The sequence below is a fragment of the Chiloscyllium plagiosum genome, unplaced genomic scaffold, assembly GCF_037043375.1.
Source record: "Chiloscyllium plagiosum isolate Xiang-an unplaced genomic scaffold, Cpla_swu_hap1 HiC_scaffold_2, whole genome shotgun sequence".
In the NCBI taxonomy this organism is placed as follows: domain Eukaryota; kingdom Metazoa; phylum Chordata; class Chondrichthyes; order Orectolobiformes; family Hemiscylliidae; genus Chiloscyllium; species Chiloscyllium plagiosum.
Genome location: NW_028270140.1, coordinates 145267878 through 145290963, shown reverse-complemented (window position 1 = coordinate 145290963; position 23086 = coordinate 145267878). Strand labels below are relative to the sequence as shown.

Here is a 23086-nt window from a genome sequence, read left to right as displayed (position 1 = left end):
GAGGGTAATACCAGTGCAGTACTGATGGAGAGCTGCAGTGAGGGTAATACCAGTGCAGTACTGATGGAGAGCTGCAGTGAGGGTAATACCAATGCAGTACTGATGGGGAGCTGCAGTGAGGGTAATACCAATGCAGTACTGATGGAGAGCTGCAGTGAGGGTAATACCAATGCAGTACTGATGGAGAGCTGCAGTAAGGGTAATACCAATGCAGTACTGATGGAGAGCTGCAGTAAGGGTAATACCAATGCAGTACTGATGGAGAGCTGCAGTGAGGGTAATAGCAAGGCAGTACTGATGGAGAGCTGCAGTGAGGGTAATAGCAATGCAGTACTGATGGAGAGCTGCAGTAAGGGTAATACCAATGCAGTACTGATGGAGAGCTGCAGTGAGGGTAATAGCAAGGCAGTACTGATGGAGAGCTGCAGTAAGGGTAATACCAATGCAGTACTGATGGAGAGCTGCAGTGAGGGTAATACCAATGCAGTACTGATGGGGAGCTGCAGTGAGGGTAATACCAATGCAGTACTGATGGAGAGCTGCAGTGAGGGTAATGCCAATGCAGTACTGATGGAGAGCTGCAGTAAGGGTAATAGCAAGGCAGTACTGATGGAGAGCTGCAGTGAGGGTAATACCAATGCAGTACTGATGGAGAGCTGCAGTGAGGGTAATACCAATGCAGTACCGATTGGAGAGCTGCAGTGAGGGTAATAGCAAGGCAGTACTGATGGAGAGCTGCAGTAATGATAATACCAATGCAGTACTGATGGGGAGCTGCAGTAAGGGTAATACCAATGCAGTACTGATGGAGAGCTGCAGTGAGGGTAATACCAATGCAGTACTGATGGAGAGCTGTAGTAATGATAAGACCAATGCAGTACTGATGGAGAGCTGCAGTAATGATAATACCAATGCAGTACTGATGGAGAGCTGCAGTGAGGGTAATAGCAATGCAGTACTGATGGAGAGCTGCAGTAAGGGTAATACCAATGCAGTACTGATGGAGAGCTGCAGTGAGGGTAATACCAGTGCAGTACTGATGGAGAGCTGCAGTAAGGGTAATAGCAAGGCAGTACTGATGGAGAGCTGCAGTAATGATAATACCAATGCAGTACTGATGGGGAGCTGCAGTAAAGGTAATACCAGTGCAGTACTGATGGAGAGCTGCAGTAATGATAATACCAATGCAGTACTGATGGGGAGCTGCAGTAAGGGTAATACCAATGCAGTACTGATGGAGAGCTGCAGTGAGGGTAATACCAATGCAGTACTGATGGAGTGCTGTAGTAATGATAAGACCAATGCAGTACTGATGGAGAGCTGCAGTGAGGGTAATACAAATGCAGTACTGATGGAGAGCTGCAGTAAGGGTAATACCAATGCAGTACTGATGGAGAGCTGCAGTGAGGGTAATACCAGTGCAGTACTGATGGAGAGCTGCAGTAAGGGTAATAGCAAGGCAGTACTGATGGAGAGCTGCAGTAATGATAATACCAATGCAGTACTCATGGGGAGCTGCAGTAAGGGTAATACCAATGCAGTACTGATGGAGAGCTGCAGTAAAGGTAATACCAGTGCAGTACTGATGGAGAGCTGCAGTAAGGGTAATACCAGTGCAGTACTGATGGAGAGCTGCAGTAAGGGTAATACCAATGCAGTACTGATGGAGAGCTGCAGTGAGGGTAATACCAGTGCAGTACTGATGGAGAGCTGCAGTGAGGGTAATACCAATGCAGTACTGATGGAGAGCTGCAGTGAGGGTAATACCAATGCAGTACTGATGGAGAGCTGCAGTGAGGGTAATACCAATGCAGTACCGATTGGAGAGCTGCAGTGAGGGTAATACCAATGCAGTACTGATGGAGAGCTGCAGTAATGATAATACCAATGCAGTACTGATGGGGAGCTGCAGTAAGGATAATACCAATGCAGTACTGATGGAGTGCTGCAGTGAGGGTAATACCAATGCAGTCCTAATGGAGAGCTGCAGTGAGGGTAATACCAATGCAGTACTGATGGAGAGCTGCAGTAAGGGTAATACCAATGCAGTACTGATGGAGAGCTGCAGTAAGGGTAATACCAATGCAGTACTGATGGAGAGCTGCAGTGAGGGTAATACCAATGCAGTACTGATGGAGAGCTGCAGTGAGGGTAATAGCAAGGCAGTACTGATGGAGAGCTGCAGTAAGGGTAATAGCAAGGCAGTACTGATGGAGAGCTGCAGTAATGATAATACCAATGCAGTACTCATGGGGAGCTGCAGTAAGGGTAATACCAATGCAGTACTGATGGAGAGCTGCAGTAAAGGTAATACCAGTGCAGTACTGATGGAGAGCTGCAGTAATGATAAGACCAATGCAGTACTGATAGAGAGCTGCAGTGAGGGTAATACCAATACAGTACTGATGGAGAGCTGCAGTGAGGGTAATACCAATACAGTACTGATGGAGAGCTGCAGTGAGGGTAATACCAATGCAGTACTGATGGAGAGCTGCAGTGAGGGTAATACCAATGCAGTGCTGATGGAGAGCTGCAGTAATGATAATACCAATGCAGTACTGATGGGGAGCTGCAGTAAGGATAATACCAATGCAGTACTGATGGAGAGCTGCAGTAATGATAATACCAATGCAGTACTGATGGGGAGCTGCAGTAATGATAATACCAATGCAGTACTGATGGAGAGCTGCAGTGAGGGTAATACCAGTGCAGTACTGATGGAGAGCTGCAGTAATGATAATACTAATGCAGTACTGATGGGGAGCTGCAGTAAGGATAATACCAATGCAGTACTGATGGAGAGCTGCAGTAATGATAATACCAATGCAGTACTGATGGGGAGCTGCAGTAATGATAATACCAATGCAGTACTGATGGAGAGCTGCAGTGAGGGTAATACCAGTGCAGTACTGATGGAGAGCTGCAGTAATGATAATACTAATGCAGTACTGATGGAGAGCTGCAGTGAGGGTAATACCAGTGCAGTACTGATGGAGAGCTGCAGTAAGGGTAATACCAATGCAGTACTGATGGAGAGCTGCAGTAAGGGTCATACCAATGCAGTACTGATGGAGAGCTGCAGTGAGGGTAATACTAGTGCAGTACTGATGGAGAGCGGCAGTAAGGGTAATAGCAAGGCAGTACTGATGGAGAGCTGCAGTAATGATAATACCAATGCAGTACTGATGGAGAGCTGCAGTAATGATAATACCAATGCAGTACTGATGGGGAGCTGCAGTGAGGTTAATACCAATGCAGTACTGATGGAGAGCTGCAGTGAGGGTAATACCAGTGCAGTACTGATGGAGAGCTGCAGTGAGGGTAATACCAATGCAGTACTGATGGAGAGCTGCAGTAATGATAATACCAATGCAGTACTGATGGAGAGCTGCAGTGAGGGTAATACCAATGCAGTACTGATGGAGAGCTGCAGTAATGATAATACCAATGCAGTACTGATGGAGAGCTGCAGTGAGGGTAATACCAATGCAGTACTGATGGAGAGCTGCAGTGAGGTTAATACCAAGGCAGTACTGATGGAGAGCTGCAGTGAGGGTAATAGCAATGTAGTACTGATGGAGAGCTGCAGTAATGATAATACCAATACAGTACTGATGGAGAGCTGCAGTGAGGGTAATACCAATGCAGTACTGATGGAGAGCTGCAGTGAGGGTAATACCAATGCAGTACCGATGGAAAGCTGCATTAGTGGTAATACCTGCAGTACGGCATTTCCTGAATTGCCAGACATTAAAATGAGACATTGTTTTGATTTAGGTTTGTGTAAATTGTGAAACTGAACAGAAAGTCATTTCTTGTTAGTTTCTTACCCTTGGATCACAACATTATATATGTTTTCCTCTCATCTAATTCCCCTGTTTCCCAGCACTCATGTTTTTTAATATTATCAATTGAAACTAAATCAAACCCGTGTAAAATATGATAGCCCCCTTAGATGGTCACTGTAACAAAGATCAAAATAGATATGAAACATCGAGAATTTTAAATTAAAATTGGTCTTCAGGAATGATTATGTAGCCTTGCCCCTGTGTATGTATTGGTCATGGAAGTCTAGAGTCAACGGTATCCTTTTTAATGTGCTTGTTTAGACCATAGGCCTTGGTCTGTATAGCATATAATTAACATAGTGTTGATACAGTACACTGTTCTGATGAAGCATTGGGAACTGTATCAGATAACATTTATGACTTTAGCAACATCAATAATACACATTATCAACGTGTGATTAATTTACTGATTGAAGGACTTTGCTTCTGTAACCTTTTAACATGACCAAAATAAGTGCATGACAAAAGTACTGAGCTGACAGTAAAGTTGTAAGAAGGTGAAAGGGCTTCAGAAGAACAATGAAAGACAAAATAAAATATAGAGGGTGCAATTCCACAGAGAGTGCAGGAGTAGAGGGACTTGAGTGTATATGTGCACAGATCATTGCAGGTGGCAGGACAGATAAAGAGTAGTTAATAAACATATTCGCCACTTTTATTTAATATAAATGATTTGGATGTGAACATAGGAGGTATGGTTAGTAAACTGGCAGATGACACCAAAATTGGTGGTGTAATGGACAGCGAAGAAGGTTACCTCCGTTTACAATGCTATCTTGATCAGACAGATCGATGGATCGAGGAGTAGCAGATGGAGTTTAATCTAGATATGTGTAAGGTGCTACATTTTGGAAAGGCAAATCAGGCTGGACTTATGCACTTAATGGTATGGTCCTGGGGAGTGTTGCTGAACAAAGAGACTTTGGAGTGCAGGTTCATAGCTCCTTGAAAGTGGGGTCACAGATAGGCAGGGTAGTGCATTTGGTGTGCTTGTCTTTATTGAGTATAGGAGTTGGGAGGTCATCTTGCTACTGTACAGGACATTGGTTAGGCCACTTTTGAAATACTGCCCAAAAGGGTTTAGAAAAGATTTACAAGCATGTTGCCAGGGTTGGAGGATTTGAGCTACAGGGAGAGGCTAAACAGACTGGGGCTGTTTTTCCTGGAGCATTTGTAGCTGAAGGATGACCGTATAGAGGTTTATAAAATCATGAGAGATATGGATAGGATAAAAAGATAAGGTCTTTTTCCCAGGCTAGGGGAGTCCAAAACTAGTGGGCAGAGGTTTAAGGTAAGAAGGGAAAGATTTAAAGGGGATCTAAGGGGCAACCTTTTCATGCAGAGGGTGGTGTGTGTGTGGAATGAGCTGCCAGAGGAAGTGATGGAGGCTGGTACAATTGCAACACTTACAAGGTATCTGAGCGGGTATGTGAATAGGAAGCATTTAGAGGGATATGGGCCAAATGCTGGCAAATGGGATTAGATTAGGTTAGGATATCTGGTCAGCATGGATGAGTTGGACCGAAGGGTCTGTTTCCATGTTGTACATTTCTTTGATTCTATATAGAGTTCTTAGCTTTATTAATTGGGTCAGAGAGTACAAGAACGAGGAGGTGATATTAAACCCATATAAGACACTAGTTAGACCTCAGCTGGAGTAATGTGTACAGTTGTGGGCACCAAATCACAGGAAAGATGTGAACACACTGGGGAGAGTGCAGAAACGATTTACAAGAATTGTTCCAGGAGTGAGAAATTTAGATTGAAGAAATTGAGACTGTTCTCCTGGAAGAGATGAAGACTGAGAGGAAATCTGATGGAGGTTTTCACAATCATAAGAGGGCTGGGTAGAGTAGATCAGGAGAAGCTGTTTCGCTTGTAATAGTAAAAACAAGAGAGGGAATAGATTGACAGTGGCACACAAACAAAGTGAGGGTGATGTGAGGAAAAACCTTTTCGCCTAGCAAGCAGTTAGGCTCTGAAGTGTGCAGCCTAGTAATGTGGTGGATGCAGGTTCAATTGAGGCATTCAGGAGGGTATTGGATGGTTATTTGGATCGAACTGATGTGCATGGACATGAAAAAGCAGAAGATTGTCATTAAGCAACAGAACTGATGGGCCGAGTGTCCTCCTGCCCGTACCAATAGGCGTTTCTACTCAATAAATGCAAGTTCCTTCATTGTTAATTTGTAAGATGTTGCTGTTGTGGACAACCACATGCCTGTGAAGCAGCCATTTGTTGAAACGACACACTGAGATATTGATGTAGGAGATCTTCACATTGAGCGGTGGGATTGATGATGGTTTCTTGTGTCTGTTCCTTCTGTTCCAGGGACCCCTTGAAACTGCAGCAGCTGCAGAACCAGGTTTTGGCGGATCAGCAAGGCGGAGGTGGTTGGCCCAGTCAGCAGACGTTCTGTTTCCCACAGTGCTCGCCGCCCTCGAACCAGCTCACCCCTGCCCCCATGAGTGTGCTAAACCCCCACACTCCCGCAGCCATGCAACAGACAACCAGCTTCAATTACGCCCGACCCAAGCAGTTCATTGCCGCCCAAAGCCTTCCATCTTCTGCCGGCTACCTGTCTCCTTCCTCTGGCTCGTCAGGGTCTAACCTCTCCTCCCCCCTCTCCCCCCCAACCATGCACAAGCCCTTTAACCGGGTCACCCTACCTCAGCCCTGCCCGTCTGACTCCGACCAGCGCTACCTCACCTCCCCTTCCACACTGAGCCCCTCCTCCTCCTCGCCTCCCCTCCCTCCTCCACCGCCAGTTCTCACCCCTCCTGCTTTCTTCCCTCAGGACCCTTTCCCTCTGCCACCCCCGCCCCCGCCTCTCCTCGCTTCCCCCTCCCAGCTTCCCTGCCCGCCCTCCTCAGCGGGGAGGGCCTCCCCTCACTCTAGCCAATCGCCCAGTGCCTTCCTCAGCTCCGTGTTGCCGTCACAGGCCATTGTGTCACCCGTCAACGCATTGGGTCTTCCGAAGGGAGCCGTCGCCATGTAAGTAAACCTCAAGGTGCTCTCTCAGCACTTTATAATGTGTCTTCTGTCTGTTGTCCAACATTCCTGTAGGTAATAGATGAACAGTGCTCCCTCAGGGAAGGCAATGACCCTTGGTACAGTCACTGGGTTAGTAATCCAAGGGACCGGGCTGATGTAGCAACTTAGTCTAGATTAGAGTAGTGCTGGAAAAGCACAGCAGTTCAGGCAGCATCCGAGGAGCAGTAAAATCGACATTTCAGGCAAAAGCCCTTCATCAGGAATACAAGCAGAGAGCCTGAAGGGTGGAGAGATAAGTGAGAGGGGGTGGGGGTGGGGAGAAAGTAGCTTAGAGTACATTAGGTGAGTGGGGGAGGGGGTGAAGGTGATAGGTTGGGGGGGGGAGGGTGGAGTGGATAGGTGGGAAAGAAGATAGGCAGGTAGGACCAGTCATGGGGACAGTGCTGAGCTGGAAGTTTGGAACTGGGGTGAGATGGGGGAAGGGGAAATGAGGAAACTGTTGAAAGTCCACATTGATGCCACTTGAGTTTGAATCTCACCACGGCAGATTTAAATTCAATAAAAATTAGACATTAAAAATCCCTTGATCACAGTTGGTTATTGTAAAGTGCCCTGTGGGAAGGATATCTGCCAACGCTATGTAACTCCAGGACCCACAGGAATGGTCTTGACTCTTAACTGCCGTCTGCAATTTGAGATGGGCAAACGATGTTGGCCAAGGCAGACCTCTTCAAACTGTCAATCAACTCAGCCACTTTATAAGAGTTGTTTTTGATATTTTGAAAGCATTCAGTATGGGATCAACGAAGTTAACAGCCCTTGGGAAATGTTGCCATCAAAGCCAATAGAAACTGCAGGAACAGATGGTTACTTTTTTCCCCTAAGCTACACCAGATGGCCTGTCAATCAGAACCCTCCAGCAGCAGGTAACTGCTTTTCCCACTCAAACTGAAAACTGCACATTTTCTTTCTGAATTTGTCAGGGCTGAGGATTTAAATTCCTTCAGATGATCACCCATAATTAGAATTTTATCTATCCTTCATAAATATTCTATGTACATATGTGGCCTACGCACTACAAGTTAAGCCCTTGGAACAGTGAAATGAAGTTTGTTGAACTCAGCAGTAATTACAAATGGCTGTGCTGATTCCCAACTTACACCCTTCCCTCTGAAGACAAGACTGGGATCTGTCGGATTCCTCCATTTATAAAGGCCTCTGGAGTGCCTGAAATTCTGGGCTAAAGTGTCAAAGAAATGAAGTTGAGGCTGCCCATCTCCTCTGAAGAAGATCTAACCTTTCTGTGTCCTGCAGAACCCCGCAGAGTCTAAAGAGAAACAGCCGAACCTCTCGCCTGGCAACAGATGAGGAAATTCAGGGAACAAAGGACGCGGTCATTCAGGATTTGGAAAGGAAGCTACGGTTTAAGGATGACCGCTTGAGCAATGGCCAGGTAGGACTGTGGATTGGGAACAAAATACTCATGTTGCTGAATTTTCCAAACGGTATTCCACCTTGATGTCAGCTTCATCTTCAATCTTCAAACCTTCAAGGGATTGGAGTATTGAGTGGACTCCATTGAGCTATATGAAATAGAAGCACCATTCAGCCTCATTCCTGATGAAGGGCTCCTACCCAAAACGTCGATTTTCCTGATCCTCGGATGCTGCCTGACCTGCTGTGCTTTTCCAGCACCACTCTAATCTTGACTCTGATCTCCAGCATCTGCAGTCCTCACTTTCGCCCATTCAGCCCCTCCAGCCTTCCCCGCCATTCAATAAGATCATGTTTTGATTTCCACATTGCCAGCTAACCCCCCTCTCCCCGATAACCCTTGACCCTTCCCCAACACCTGACAAGAATCTTTCCATCTCTGCTTGAAACGTATTCAGTGACCTTGCCTTGTGCTGCCTTCTGAGGCAGAGAGTTCCCAAGTCACACGTTGCTGAGTGATGATTTTACTCCTCAGGCTCCTTGCCCTAAAATACATTAGTCTTGCTAAACTCAGTTAGAATTATAGAACCTTACAGTACACTCCTTCGACCCAGCGTATCTGTACTGCCAGAAATATACCACTATCTCCACAAGTCACACTTGCCCGCCAAGGACTTGAATGCTCATCCAAGTCCTTTTTATAAAGGTTGTGAGGTTTCCCACCTCTTAGGCAGCACATTACAGACTCCCACCACTCTTAAATCTCCTCAAAACCTGCTGCCTTTCACTTTAAAATGACCTTTTGACTAAGGGGAACACTGCTCTCACTCTAGTCTGTCCATGACCTCCAGCCTTATACGCTTGAGGCAGTTCTCCTGAAACATGCCATTTTGGAATCATCCCGTTAAATAGCCCAAAAGCCCTCTTCGCTCTGGTGTAACTTGCAATCAGCTGTAAGAAAAGCAGAAAGTGCTGGAGAAACTCAGCAGGTCAGGCAGCATCTATGGAGAGAGAAACAGAGTCAGTGTTTTGCGTCTGGTGTGTCTCTTCATCAGAACTCAAGCTATAAAAGAATCATGTCAAAAATGCAACATTAATTCTGTCGCTCGCTCCACAGATGCGGGCAGACTTGCTGATGGTCTCCAGCACTTTCTCTTTTTGTTTCAGATTTTCAGCATCTGCACTTTTTTGTTTTACTTTTGTGAACCCGTTGTTTCTGGGATCATTTTTGACCACCAGCTGTACCTTGCTGGCGGAAACACAATATTTTCATTTGTGCAAAAAGCCATGAGCCCATCCATTTTTTTAATCCCCTAACGTTCTCTTTGAAACAAAACACATCTCCATCTCCTCAAGCTTGCTTGGCAACGTTATTGAAGAGAATTGGGTTAACTCAATGCCAGCCCCATCGTCAGGGTCTACGTAGACATTGCCTGTCGCCAATTAGTCCAAATGAGGGTGAAATGAGGAAGTTCACTCAGAGGAGGTAAGAAATACGATTGCAGGAAATTAAAAAGCGGGGATGTTTTTCAGTTTGTAGTGCATTGTATGAATCTTGAAGAGCAATGCAAGGAGCAGATATATTTGAAGGACAATGTACCCGTTTTTCGCCTTGTACTTGGAGCAGTTTGTGTAGTGACAGTCGCCCCTCAATGGGCTGTGTCAGGACGTGAAGGGAAAATGAACCCAGCTGCCACAGTCAGACCCAAAATTAAACTTTGTAAAGATGACAACATGTATTTATCCAGTGCTGACCACGGACCACCCTGTTAAATGTCTGAGAACCATTTGGTGAAGGGAGATGGAAGGAGCCAATCCTTACTTGGGTTTAGATTTCCACTTGAAATGTGTTGCTGGAAAAGCGCAGCAGGTCAGGCAGCATCCAGGGAACAGGAGAATCGACGTTTCGGGCATAAGCCCTTCTTCAGGAAACTAGAGGGGCTGAATGGGCAACCCCTCTTCCTTTTTTGTGTGAGGCACTCTGTGCCCCTCTAGCTTCCTGAAGAAGGGCTTATGCCCGAAACGTCGATTCTCCTGTTCCCTGGATGCTGCCTGACCTGTTGCGCTTTTCCAGCAACACATTTCCAGCTCTGATCTCCAGCATCTGCAGACCTCACTTTCTCCTTTAGATTTCCACTGTACCTCCAGGAGCTGAACACCACACCCACCAAGGCGAAAGGGGCAGTTGTGCCCACACACACTCACACCTTGACAGCGCACATGCGACTGTTCCTGACACCTGGCTTGATGGAATTCCTGGCCTGTTCTCCCAGGAAAGCTGGAGAATAGTGAGACAGTTTAGTCAGGGATCGAAAGTGAATGGACACAGAGTGCCTCACACAGAAAAGGAAGAGGGGTTGCCCATTCAGCCCCTCTAGCTTGCACTACTATTCTGTAACATCATGGCTGACCTGTCTATTCTGAATTCCGCCTATTCCCAGTAATGCTCGATTCCCCTGCCTAACAAACGTTTATCCATTTCTTTCCCAAAACAAATTCAATTATGCTTTCTTAGGTAGAAAGTTCCCAAAGTTGCTTAACTCGCTGAGTGAAAAAAGTCTTCATCCCTGTCCTCTACGTTGGAGCACCATCCTCTCAGAATTGATGACCTAGTGGTGTTTTCATTAGACTATTAACCTTGCAGTGCAGGCAGTGGCCTGGGCTCCAGGTTCAAATTCTGCCATGAATGTTTGCTAGCACTTGGCCCACAATCCTCTAAATCTTTCCTAGTCATATATCTGTACAAATGTATCTTAATTGTTGTAACTGTCCCTGCATCTAGCAATTCATTCTACACACATACCACCCTCTGTGTGAAAACATTGCCCCTCAGGTCCCTTTTTATAGCTTTCTCCTCTCACCTTAAAATTATGCCCTTTTGTTTTGAACCCCCCCCCCCCCCCACCCCACTCCAACCCTGGGGAAAAGACCTTTGCTATTCACCTTATCTATGCCCCTCATGATTTCATAAATCTCTATAAGGTCACCCCCCACCCCAACCTCCTATGCTCCAGTGAGAAATGTCCCAGCTCTCCTGATAACTTAAACCCTCCAGGCCCAGTAACATGCCAGAAAATCTTTTCTGCACCCTCTCCAATTTAGTAATATCCTTCCCATAGTAGGCCAGCCAGCATGTTGTAAAAAGCAAACCAATGGTCACATTCCCTACCTTTTCCCTACACAGATCTGTAGTCTTCAAGCACTTATCTAATTCCCTTTGCAAAGATTGAATCTTCCTCTACCATTGTCTCAGGCAATGCATTCCCGATCATGCATTGGAAAGTTTCTCCTATGTTGCCATCGGGACTTCTTCATCTTAAATCTGTGTCCTCTTATTTTCAACCAATCCATGAGTGGGAACAATTTCATAGAGTCATAGAGATGTACAGCACAGAAACAGACCCTTCGGTCCAACCCATCCACGCCGACCAGATATCCCAACCCAATCTAGTCCCACCTGCCAGCACCCGGCCCATACCCCTCCAAACCCTTCCTATTCATATACCCATCCAAATGCCTCTTAAATGTTGCAATTGTACCAGCCTCCACCACATCCTCTGGCAGCTCATTCCATACACGTACCACCCTCTGCGTGAAAAACTTGCCCCTGAGGTCTCTTTTATATCTTTCCCCTCTCACCCTAAACCTATGCCCTCTAGTTCTGGACTCCTCCACTCCAGGGAAAATACTTTGTCCATTTATCCTATCCATGCCCCTCATAATTTTGTAAACCTCTATAAGGTCACCCCTCAGCCTCTGATGCTCCAGGGAAAACAGCCGCAGCCTGTTCAGCCTTTCCCCATAGCTCAAACCCTCCAACCCTTCACTCCATCAAATTCACTCCATCTACTTTGTCTACACCAGTCAAGATTTTGAATTCTTCAATCAAATCTTCTCCAATCCCTTCTCAAAGGAGAGCAGTATCAGCTTCTCCTATTGACTCTCCACACTTCTCTCCACCCTCAGCCTCTCTCTCACTAATCCCAGAGGTGGTCACCTGACCGTGAAAAGAGAGATGAAAAGGTCAATTGGGGATGACTTACCGGCCTCAATTTGCCATTGCCCCCACTTCCCGTCTCCCTAGCAAGTGACAAAACTGGGTGGTGACCTGTCTGCCAGATTTGCCCATTGGGGTGTGGGGGCGGGTTCCATTTTCCCAAATCAGGAGGCATTCATTGGCATGCATGACAGCAGAGGGGTGGCCTCTGAAAGCCACTTCCTGCCCTGCACTCCAATCCCCTCCCTCCATGACCTCCAACACACAACAGGCAAATGAAAAGCACTAGGTGATGGCCTGGTAGTATTGTTGCTGTACTATTAGTCGAGAGACCCAGGTAATGATCTGGGGACCTGATCACAGCAGGTGATAAAGTTTGAATTCAATAGAAGTCTGGGGCTCAGTATCTACTGGTGACTGTGAAGCCATTGTTGATTGTGGGAAAAAAACCCATCCGGTTCACTAATCTCCTCATTACCATCCTTACCTAGTCTGGCCTACATGTTTTCCAGATCCACAGAAATCTGGTTGACTCTTAATTGCCCTCTGGGGAATTAGGAGTGGGCAATAAATGCTGGCTTAGCCAGAGATACCCTCTTGCTGTGAATTAACTTTTTAAAAATCTCTGAGTCATAGAGATGCACAGCACAAAACAGACACTTCAGTCCAACTCGTCTATACCAACTAGATATCCTAACCTAATCTAGTGCCGTTTGCCAGCACTTAGCCCATATCCCTCTAAATTCTTCCTATTCATATACCCATCCATGTGCCTTTCAAAAGTTGTAATTGTCCCAGCTTCCACCACTTCCTCTGGCAGCTCATTCCACACATGCACACCATCTGTGTGAAAATGTTACCCCTTAGGTCCCGTTTAAGTTTTTCCCGTCTCATACTAAACCTCTGCCCTCCAGTTTTGGACTCTTTCTCTGATATAAAGACCTTGTCTATTTATCTTATCCATGCCCCTCATGATTTTATAAACCTCTGTAAGGTCACCCCTCAGCCTCCAATGTTCCAGGGAAAATAGCTCCAGCCTATTCAGCCTCTCCCTATAGCTCAGACCCTCCAACCCTGGCAACATCCTTGTAAATCATTGCTGAACCCTTTCAAGTTTCACAACATCGTTCCGACTGAATCCCCTGACAAATAGGCCCCAGTCGATGGCATTTAGGACCTCTGATTGCATGGTAGCTTCTGTCAAGGCAGGGCTGGGATGGTCTGGGAAACTCAGATGTCAGTTCTTAAATGTCCCATGATCCATTGAGTTAGAGGGCAAGGCCAGCAAGTCAGCCTCCACTGAGCACACTCACACCCACACTTTGGTATCATGCAGAAACGGGTATGGAACCTTCCTCTGGGTCAGGACATGCGTTGGATGGTTTCGAGATTTTTGTTTTAAGAAGTTTAGATACTGAGTTTGTCAATGTTGAGCAACGATATTAAGATCTAAATCAATTCAAGAAAATCTCCTGTCCATCGATCACTGAACAAAGTCTCCACTGATGGAAAATTGGTTGCTCTTCTTTGGGAGCTTGCTGTGCACAAATTGGTTGCTGTATTTCCTGCATTACAGCGGTGACTATCCTTCAGAGGATACGCCATTAGCTACAAAGCAGCGCCGGGAGATCCCGGAGTTTGTGGGAACATCTGTGCGGAGGCAATCCCATCTTTCCCCAGCTTTGGTAGCGATTCCTTAATCCGGAAACATTCTGGAATGCCATATGCTCACTCGTTGATCGTGCATGAACTGTGACTGAGCTGCCCTTTCTTTCCTTTATTCCCACCTTGGCAGAGATTGACCTATGAGGAAAAGATGGCCCGCAGACTCCTGGGAGCAGACAATGCCGCCACTGTCTTCAATTTCCAGGAAGCAGAGGATGACCCTGTGGTCCAGGTAGTCACCATTTTCTTTTTTTTGGAAAAGCATCACAATTCATCCTTCTGAATTCCATTTCATGTAAGAAAGCGCTTCTAATGAGTGAACTAAACTGATTTGATCCATACCTCAAAAACCCCTGCAACATTCAGCGAGGTTTTCCGATCCAGTTTTGCATCCCAGCATTTCCCAATGGCAATACCAAGACAGTAGGTCTGCAGCAGAACAAAGCATGCATTCTTTAGGGGAATCATTGATACCTGAATTAGAATTAAGATATCAGATTCTTTCCTTTCTGTTATTGTTTTACTTTAGTGGAACAGGGCAGAGGGGGTGTGGGGGGGGAGACACAAATGAACAACAGGAATGAATTGCCTCACATTAGACAGAACATTTTACCAATTTTCTTTTAATTTAAGATTTGGACTGGGCTGTTTTCACTTAAATGTGGTCTGGAGTTAACAAAACAATTTCAGATCCCCAGCATCCTCAGTACTTGGCTTTTGTTCTGAACTAGGAATAATGTAAAAGTTTTTGACACTGATCGGACTAATATGTTCACCAGATTTATGCTCTTTCCATTCCAAATGGCAGTTTTTTTTAAATTTGTTTCTCCTTTAGTTTACTTGAATAGCTCAGCAACTTTTCTCAGGAGAGATTGACATGAAATATCTGTGGTGTTAAAATAAATTGTTTGTACTTTAGGCTCAACCATGAAGTGCGAACTGGGTGGTCTGCGACACAGTCCTTTCAAAACTATTGCTTTTTTAAAATCAAATCTCCGTGTAAAGGAAAACAAAACGTGCTGGAGAAACTCAGCAGGTCTCTGTGGAGAGAGAAACTGAGTTAGTGCCAATTGATTCTTTGTCAGAAGAGGTCAATCAGCTCGAACTATTGACGGTTTCTCTCTCTTTCTGCAGATGCTGCAGAATTTCTCCAACATTTTAGTTTGTAGTTATTTTATTTCATGTCTCCAGTAACCACAATTGTCTTTCATATTGCTCTGACATCTTGCAGTATTTTTACTTTTGATTTACAAGCTGTACAAACATACACTTAGAATTGAATTATCGTTTTTTTCAATCACCCATAGGAGTGGGCACTGCTGGCCCCTTCCGACTTGCCCTCAATTTGATTTGATTTGATTTTTCTTGTCACATGTACTGAGATACGGTGAAAAGTATTGCTTTGTGTGTTAAGCAGACAAACCACACCTCACATAAGTACATCAGAGTAATAGAACAGAATGCGGAACATAGTGTTATAGCTACAGGGAAGGTGCAGAGAAGGATCAGCTCTTACTGTATGAGAGGTCTGTTCAAAGATTGATAGCAGCCGGAGAAGAAACTGTTCTTAAATCTATCGGTACATGTTTTCAAACTTTTGTATCTTCTGTTTGACAGAAGAGAGTGGGGCAGAGAATAATTAGGGTGGGAGGGGTCTTTGATTATGTTGGCTGCTTTCCCAAGGCAGTGGGAAGTATAGATGGAGTCAATGGAAGTAATGCTGGTTTTCATGATGGACTGGGATGTATTCATAACTCTCTGTAATTTCTTGCAGTCTTGGGCAGAACAGTTTGCCAAACCAAGCAGTGAGGCATCCAGATGGGATGTTTTCCATGGTGCATCGAAAAAAAATTGGTCAGAGTCATTGTGGATATGCCAAATTTCCTGAGCCTTCTAAGGAAGTAGAGACATTGGTGTGCTTCCTTAACTGTAGTGTCGATGTGGATAGACCAGGACAGATTGTGGGTAATATTTACTCCTAGGAACTGGAAGCTCTCGACCACCTCCACCTCAGCACCATTGATACAGACAGGGGCATGTCCTTCAATCTGCTTCCTGAAGTCAATGACCAGCTCCTGTTGTTGTCTTTACATCATGCCCCTGAGCTGTCTATCCTGTACTCTGTCTCGTCATTACTTGAGATCTGAGCCACTACAGTGGAGTCATCAGCAAAATTATAAATGGAGTTATAGCTGAATTTAGCCACGCAGTCATGAGTGTATAAGGAGTGTAGTAAGGGGCTGAGTACGCAGTCCTGTGGGCTACCAGCCCTGAGAAGGTGGTGGTGAGCTGCCTTCTTGAACCGCCACAGTCCATATGTTGTAGGTTAACCCACAATCCCATTAGGCAGGGAATTCTAGAATTTTGATCAAGTAAAAGTGATGGAAAGTGATATATTTCCAAGTCAGGATGGTGAGTGGCTTGGAAGGAAACTTGAAGGTGGTGGCGTTGCCATGTATCTGCCACCCTTGTCCATCTAGATGGTTGTGCGTTTGGAAGGTGTTGTCCAAGATCTCTGGTAAATGTTTGCAGTGCATCTTATAGATAGTACACACTGCTGTAACTGAGTGCCGGTGGGGGAACAGATTGGGTGTTTGTGGATGTGGTGCCAATCAAGCAGCTGGTTTGTTCTGGATGGTGTCAAGCTTCTTGAGTGTTGTTGGAGCTGCCCCCATCCAGGCAAGTGGGTTCACTTAAGTTATATCCTCCTTATTCACACTTGAACCACTGTCTGGAGTAAAGGGTTTTTTTTTCCGAAATTCCCATTGTAAATTTTTGAGAAGATTTGTAGCTCAGCTTAATGATAAGTGTGTAAGTCAGCTCGCTGAGCTTGAAGGTTTGTTTTCAGATGTTTCGTCACCATGACTAGGTAACATCATCAGTGAGAGTCTCCGGTGAAGAGCTGGTGGTATGTCCCGCCTCTCTATTTATAGGTCTTGGTTTCTTAAGGTGTGTGACGTCATTTCCAGTTCTGTTTTTCAAGGGAAGGCAGATGGGATCTACGCTGTGTGTTTATTGATGAAGTTCTAGTTAGAATGCCATGCCTCTTAGAATTCTCGAGCGTGTTTTTGTTTCACTTGTCCATGGATGTGTGTGTTGTCCCAGTCAAAGTGGTGTCCTTCTTTATCTGCATGTATGGAAACCAGTGAGAGTGGGCCGTGTATCCTGGTGGCAAGTTTCCTGCTTGTTTGTCAGATGTAGTGTTTTTTTCAGTTCTTGCGTGGTATTTTGTAAACAAAGTTAGTTTTGCTGGTATTATTTAATGGATCCTATAGGTTCATTAGTCACTGTTTAAGCGTGTTGGTAGATTTGTGGGCTACCATGATGCCAAAGAGCCTGAGTAGTCTGGAAGTCATTTCTGATATGTCTTTGATGTAAGGAAATGTGGCTGTGGTTTTTGGTTCTGCTGTGTCTGCTTGTTTGGGTTTGTTCCTGAGGAACTGGTGGATTGTGTTTATTGGGTACCTGTCTTTCTTGAACACATTGTACAGTAGCGCCTCGACTTACGAACTTAATCCATTTCGGGACCCGGTTCGCGAACCGAAAAGTTCATGAACTGAATCAATTTTTCCCATTGTTCGGATAGCGTAAGAATGCTTGGACGGCTGTTCACAGCGCACGCGCCAAAGACGAACTGAATGGGACCACGCGGGGCCCCGAGAGCTTTTGCATTCAACAAGCGCGTAGCAAAGCAGAACAATGAAACCACGTGGTCGCACACAGGCTTTTTGCGTTCGTACCTTCGTTCATACCTTGAATTTCGTACGTACGTTGAAGCAAAATTTTACGTACAATCCTGCTCGTAAACCAATTTGTACGTGAACGGGGTCATTGGTATGTCGAGGCGCTACTGTATAGATATTTTTCTTCTGCTTTTTGTAGTTCTTGGGTGCTGCAGTGTGATTTAGCTCGTTGAAATAATGTCTTGATGCAGCTCTGTTTGTGGGTGTTGAGATGATTGCGTCTGAAGTTAAGTATTTAGTCTGTGTTTGTTGTTTCTCTGTAGATGCTGGTTTGAAGCTCTCCATTAACTGTATGTCCAACTGTCACATCTCGGAATGGGAGTCCGTTGTCAATTCTCCTCCTCTTGTGAATTTAATGCCTGTCAGGATATTGTTGATGGTGTTATATGTTTCCTCTAATTTGTTCCATTTGTGATGTCGAAAAGAACTGGAAATGACATCACCCACCTTAAGAAACCAAGACCTATAAATAGAGAGGCGGGACATACCACCAGCGCTTCACCAGAGACTCTCACTGATGATGTTACCTAGTCTGGTGACGAAACATCTGAAAATAAACCTTCCAGTTCAGTGAGCTAATTTACATACTTCCCATTGTAAATGTTGTCTTTTGAGCCTTATCTCAAGGCTACGTATTTTGTATTCCCTCATAACCTTCAAATGGAATTCATTGAGAATTTTCTAGAAGATCTTCCCATCAGGTTTGCCTGTTCTCAGGAGAAGTCAGACGAAACAGTAACAGTCTGGGATACTCACCAGACCTCTGTACTCATCCTCCTCCTTTTACAGCGCTGATAGTGTTATTCTTTCTTTTTAAGGAGTACAAGGTCTCCAGCTTTGAACAAAGGCTGATCAATGAGATTGAGTTTCGTCTGGAGCGGTCCCCGGTGGACGAATCTGATGACGAGGTCCAGCATGATGAGGAACCTGACCATGGCACAGCCCCACTCTTCGAGAGGAAGCTGAAACACATCAAGCTGTTCGAAGGGTCACCAGTAACGTTCACTTGCAAAGTGACCGGAGATCCCCTGCCAAAGGTACGGGCTGCAAAAGCTGAATCTTCCAGCACTCAAGGAGGCCATTTGGCCCATTGTACCTCTGCAGGCTCTTTGATAGGGTTCTGGAAAAGGGTCACTGGGCCTGAAACGTTAACTCTGCTTTCTCCCTCCACAAATGCTGTGAGACCTGCTGAGTTTCTCCAGCAGTTTCTGTTTCTGTTTTTGTCTTTGATAGAGTTGTTACATTAATTCCATTCTTCCGCCATACTCTGATAAATTCTTTTTTTGTAGGATGTAGACACACCACAGGATGGGAGGTGATGGCATAGTGGTGTTATCACTGGGCTATTAATCCAGAGGCCTAGCTAATGTTCTGGGACCTTGGTTCAAATCCTGCCATGGCTAGAGAGTGGAATTTACATTCAATTTTTTAAAAATCTGAAATTTAGAGTCTGATGATGGCACAGCAGCTCAGTGGTCAGCATTGCTGCCTCACAGCGCCAGGGACCCGGGTTTGATTCCAGCCTCGGGCAACTGTCTATGTGGAGTTTGCACATTCTCCCCGTGTCTGCATGGGCTTCTTCCAAAGATGTGCAGGCTAGGTGGATTGGCGAGGGATGTGTAAATTAGGTGATTTAGCCATGGGAAATGCAGGATTATAGGGAGATGGAGATCGGTCTGGGTGGGGTGGTTTTAGAGAGTTGGTACAGGCTTGTTAGGCTAAATGGCCTTTTTTCTACACTATAGGGGATTCTATGAAACAATTGTTGGAAAAACCCATCTGATTCACTGATGACCTTTAGGGAAGGAAACTGCCATCCTTACCTGGTCTGGCCTACATGTGAATCCAGACCTACAATGGTTGACTCTTAACTGCCCTCTGGGTCATTAGGGATTGGGAAATGCTGGCCTGGGCAGTGATGCTCCCATCCCACGAATGAATTAAATAAAACATAGAAAATAGGAGCAGGAGTAGGCCATTCGGCCCTTTGAGCTTTCTCCTCCAATCGATAAAATCATTGCTGACCATCCACCTCAACTCCCTAATCCCACCCTCCCTCCATTTCCCTTGATCACTTTAACCACAAGAGCTATGTCTCCCTACAATGCTTTGGCCTCAACCATTTTCTTTGGTGGTGAATTCCTCAGATTCACTGTCTGAGTGAAGAAATTTCTAAGTGTGTAGAAATATAGAAGTATAGAAAGTTATGCAATCATAGTCCATCGAGCCTGTTCCACCATTCAATATAATCATGGCTGATCTTCTAACAATGGCACATTCCAATCCTTTTCCCATGCTCCTTAACACCTTTATCCTCGAAAAATCTTGTTTCTGAAATTTATTCAGTGACTTTGCATCAACAATCTACTGTGGTAGAGATTTCCACATGCTCACCACCATCTAAGTGAAGACATCTTTTGCCATGCCAATCCAAAATGACTTACCCTATATCCAAAGACTGTGACCCTTTGTAATGGTATCCCACCAACCCAGAGCAGGGGAACATCATTCCTGCGTGCAATTTGTCCAGCCCTTTCAGAACTTTATACATTTCATGATTGTTATCCATATAAATTATTTATTCATTGATTGTGCACATCACTAGCAAGGGCAAATTTATTGCCCATCCTATCAGCACAATGGCTCAGTGGTTAGTACTGCTGCCTCACAGCACCAGGGACACAGGTTTGATTCCAGCCTCAGGCGACTGTCTGTGTGGAGTTTGCATATTCTCCCCGTGTGTGTGTGGATTTCCTCCGGGTGCTCCGGTTTCCTCCCGCAGTCCGAACATGCGCAGGTCAGGTGAATTGACCATGCTAAATTGCCCATAGTGTTAGGTGTAGGGGAATGGGTCTGGGTGGGTTGCTCTTCAGAGGGTCAGTGTGGACTTGTTGGGCCGAAGGGCCTGTTTCCACACTGTAGGTAATCTAATCTAAATTGTCCCAGGATGTGTAGATCAGATGGATTGGCCATGGGATCTGCAGGGTTACCGCGATATGGGAGGAGGCTGGGATCTAGGTGGAATGCCCTTCAGAGGGTCAGTGCTGATGTCTTGGGCCGGATGGCCTCCTACCCCTCTGGAGTGGCGCTGAGTTACCTCCTTGAACTGTTGCAGTCTATGTGGGTTCAATAATCACTGTCTTCACAATCATGGTGTTTATTTCTGAGGACTATGTGTGCACAGCAATCCAGCATGGTCATTCCGACCCTGGAGAAAACACAAACCCACCTCCTGTCTGCATGAATTACCCATACGGAGGCAACTGTGCTTGGACCCCAGCCCTGGTTAATTGCTCCACTTTCTCACGCGAAACCTCTCCCTGGCAGGTCTACTGGTTCAAAGACGGCAAACAAATTTCCAAGCGCAGTGAGCATTACCAGATTAGGCGAGAGGCAGATGGAACTTGTACCCTCCACACTGAAACTGCGACACTAGATGATGACGGGAATTATACCATCATGGTAGCCAACCCACTGGTAAGTGGAGCCATTTTATGGTTTGTACTTGGGTATTTGGAGGGAAAATATATGAACTGCCTGTGAATGGTGCGTGTAGCAAAATTGAGTTTTGATATTGTGACTAGACTTCGGAGCCGACGAATCAGTTAAAATCTCCAGTCACTATTCACCATCAGTTAACATCCCAAAGTCACATACTTCAGCTCTCAGACTCGCGGGATGTTAGGGTTTCAATCTGTTTCTGCAAGGAGTGATGTGCTGCTGAAGTCTTTCACCTCGCAATGGTCAGGAGCAAGTGCAAGAATGCGAAATCTCAACCAAGCACAACAATTTATAATACAAGGGAGGATGGCATTGATTGGCTGGCAAGCCAATTCTAATTGGATGAGGTGTTGCCAACTAACCAGGTTTGACTTGCCAAATAGTCAGTAACCTTTTTCTCCTTTGGCATAAATTGTGATTGTTTGAAATTTGAGGTTTTTGCAATTATTTGGATGACCGCTGGATGACATTCTTCAGTAACATGTCTGTATTTCTGTGTTCTCACATGGGATGTGAGCGTCACTGACTGGGCCAGTATTTATTGCCCATCCCTAGCTGCCCTGAGAAGATGGTGATGAGCTGCCTTCTTGACCCACTGTAGTCTAGATGCTATTTGTAGGCCTTAAGGAGGGAATTCCAGGATTTTGATCCAGCGACACTGAAGGAAAGGCGATATATTTTCAAGTCAGGATGGTGAGTGGCTTGGAGAGACACTTGATGATAGTGGTGTTCCCATGTATTACTGCCCTTGTCATTCTCGATTTTTGCGGTGCATCTTGTAGGTAGTGCACACTGCTGCTATCAAGCAGTGGTGGTGGAGGGAGTTGATGTTTGTGGATGTGGTGCCAATCAAGCAGCTGCTTAGTACTGGATGAGTCAAGCTTCTTGAGTGTTGTTGGAACTGCACCCATCCAGGCAAGTGGGGAGTATTCCATCACACTCCTGACTTGTGCCTTGTAGACAGTGGACAATATCCGAGCAATATTCAAGTTATGTGTAGCTACAGTACAGTTTTAATCTGCTTTTTAGGTTTTAGTTTCCTTTCCTTCTACCCTATTACATTCAGGTCATTTCTCATGAATTGAGCTTTGAATCATAAAGCGAACTCAATGGTCAATTTAGGCAATGGAGTTTTTTTTTTCCTCAATGTGCTTTCAAAATCTGTAAGGAGAAACTGTGGTTAAAAATGATTCTGTAGCGAATTCTCCAGGTTGAGGTTTCGTATTAATATGATGAAAAGAACAAGACAGAAAAATCTGTTCAGTTGAAAACCAGGGGAAATGGTCTGTTTACATAGTTTCGGTGAGTATGCAGTTATGTTTTATGAATCCACTCAAGTTCCTGTTTGGTCTACGAAATCAAATGCAGAATGAGTGAAGAGCTCCAGTCCAACAAAATTGACCTGAAGTAAAATATTAAACGAAAAGAAAAATGCCTTTGAGGTGTGGATAATCAATCAGTCAAGCCTGTTCAGACCTAACAGAGTCTGACTGATGGACAGAATGAGGAATTCGAGCTGCATACTGTCTACAGCCAGATCCCTCGTACAAGCACACGTTTCCTTATGGCCCTTAGCTTATCTTGCAATCACCAACCACCGTCAACCCCCAACCCAAATCCATAAAATCATTCAGGCCACAAGACCATTTGGCCCCTTTGTCCCTGTGCCAGCTCTTAGAAAGAGCTATCCAATTAGTGTCACATTCCTATCCCCATATCCAATTCATCATGAACTGCAGCCAGATGTTAAGAACAAGGAATCCTGGAGAGAGGGGGAAAACATAGAACAGCATTGCTCTCACACTGGACATGAAACATTATTCTGTCATTCAGTCAGAAACTGTTTCCATTTTCTGATCTGTGCCATTGATGGGAGAGGCTGCTGAGTTCAATAACCACAGAG

At 45.2% G+C, this 23086-nt stretch overlaps 1 protein-coding gene across 6 annotated transcripts in view; it reads left to right on the top strand.

Moving 5' to 3' along the window:
* The window catches only part of palld (palladin, cytoskeletal associated protein), a 570384-nt gene that overhangs the window by 503223 nt on the left and 44075 nt on the right, over positions 1 to 23086 (top strand). For all 6 annotated transcript variants that reach the window (XM_087974116.1, XM_087974108.1, XM_087974125.1 and 3 more), the window contains 5 exons: positions 6181 to 6843; positions 8158 to 8296; positions 14070 to 14171; positions 18501 to 18719; positions 21010 to 21159. In XM_087974116.1, the coding sequence (XP_087830242.1) occupies positions 6181 to 6843; positions 8158 to 8296; positions 14070 to 14171; positions 18501 to 18719; positions 21010 to 21159 (1273 nt within the window). The remainder of the gene's footprint in view (positions 1 to 6180; positions 6844 to 8157; positions 8297 to 14069; positions 14172 to 18500; positions 18720 to 21009; positions 21160 to 23086) is intronic.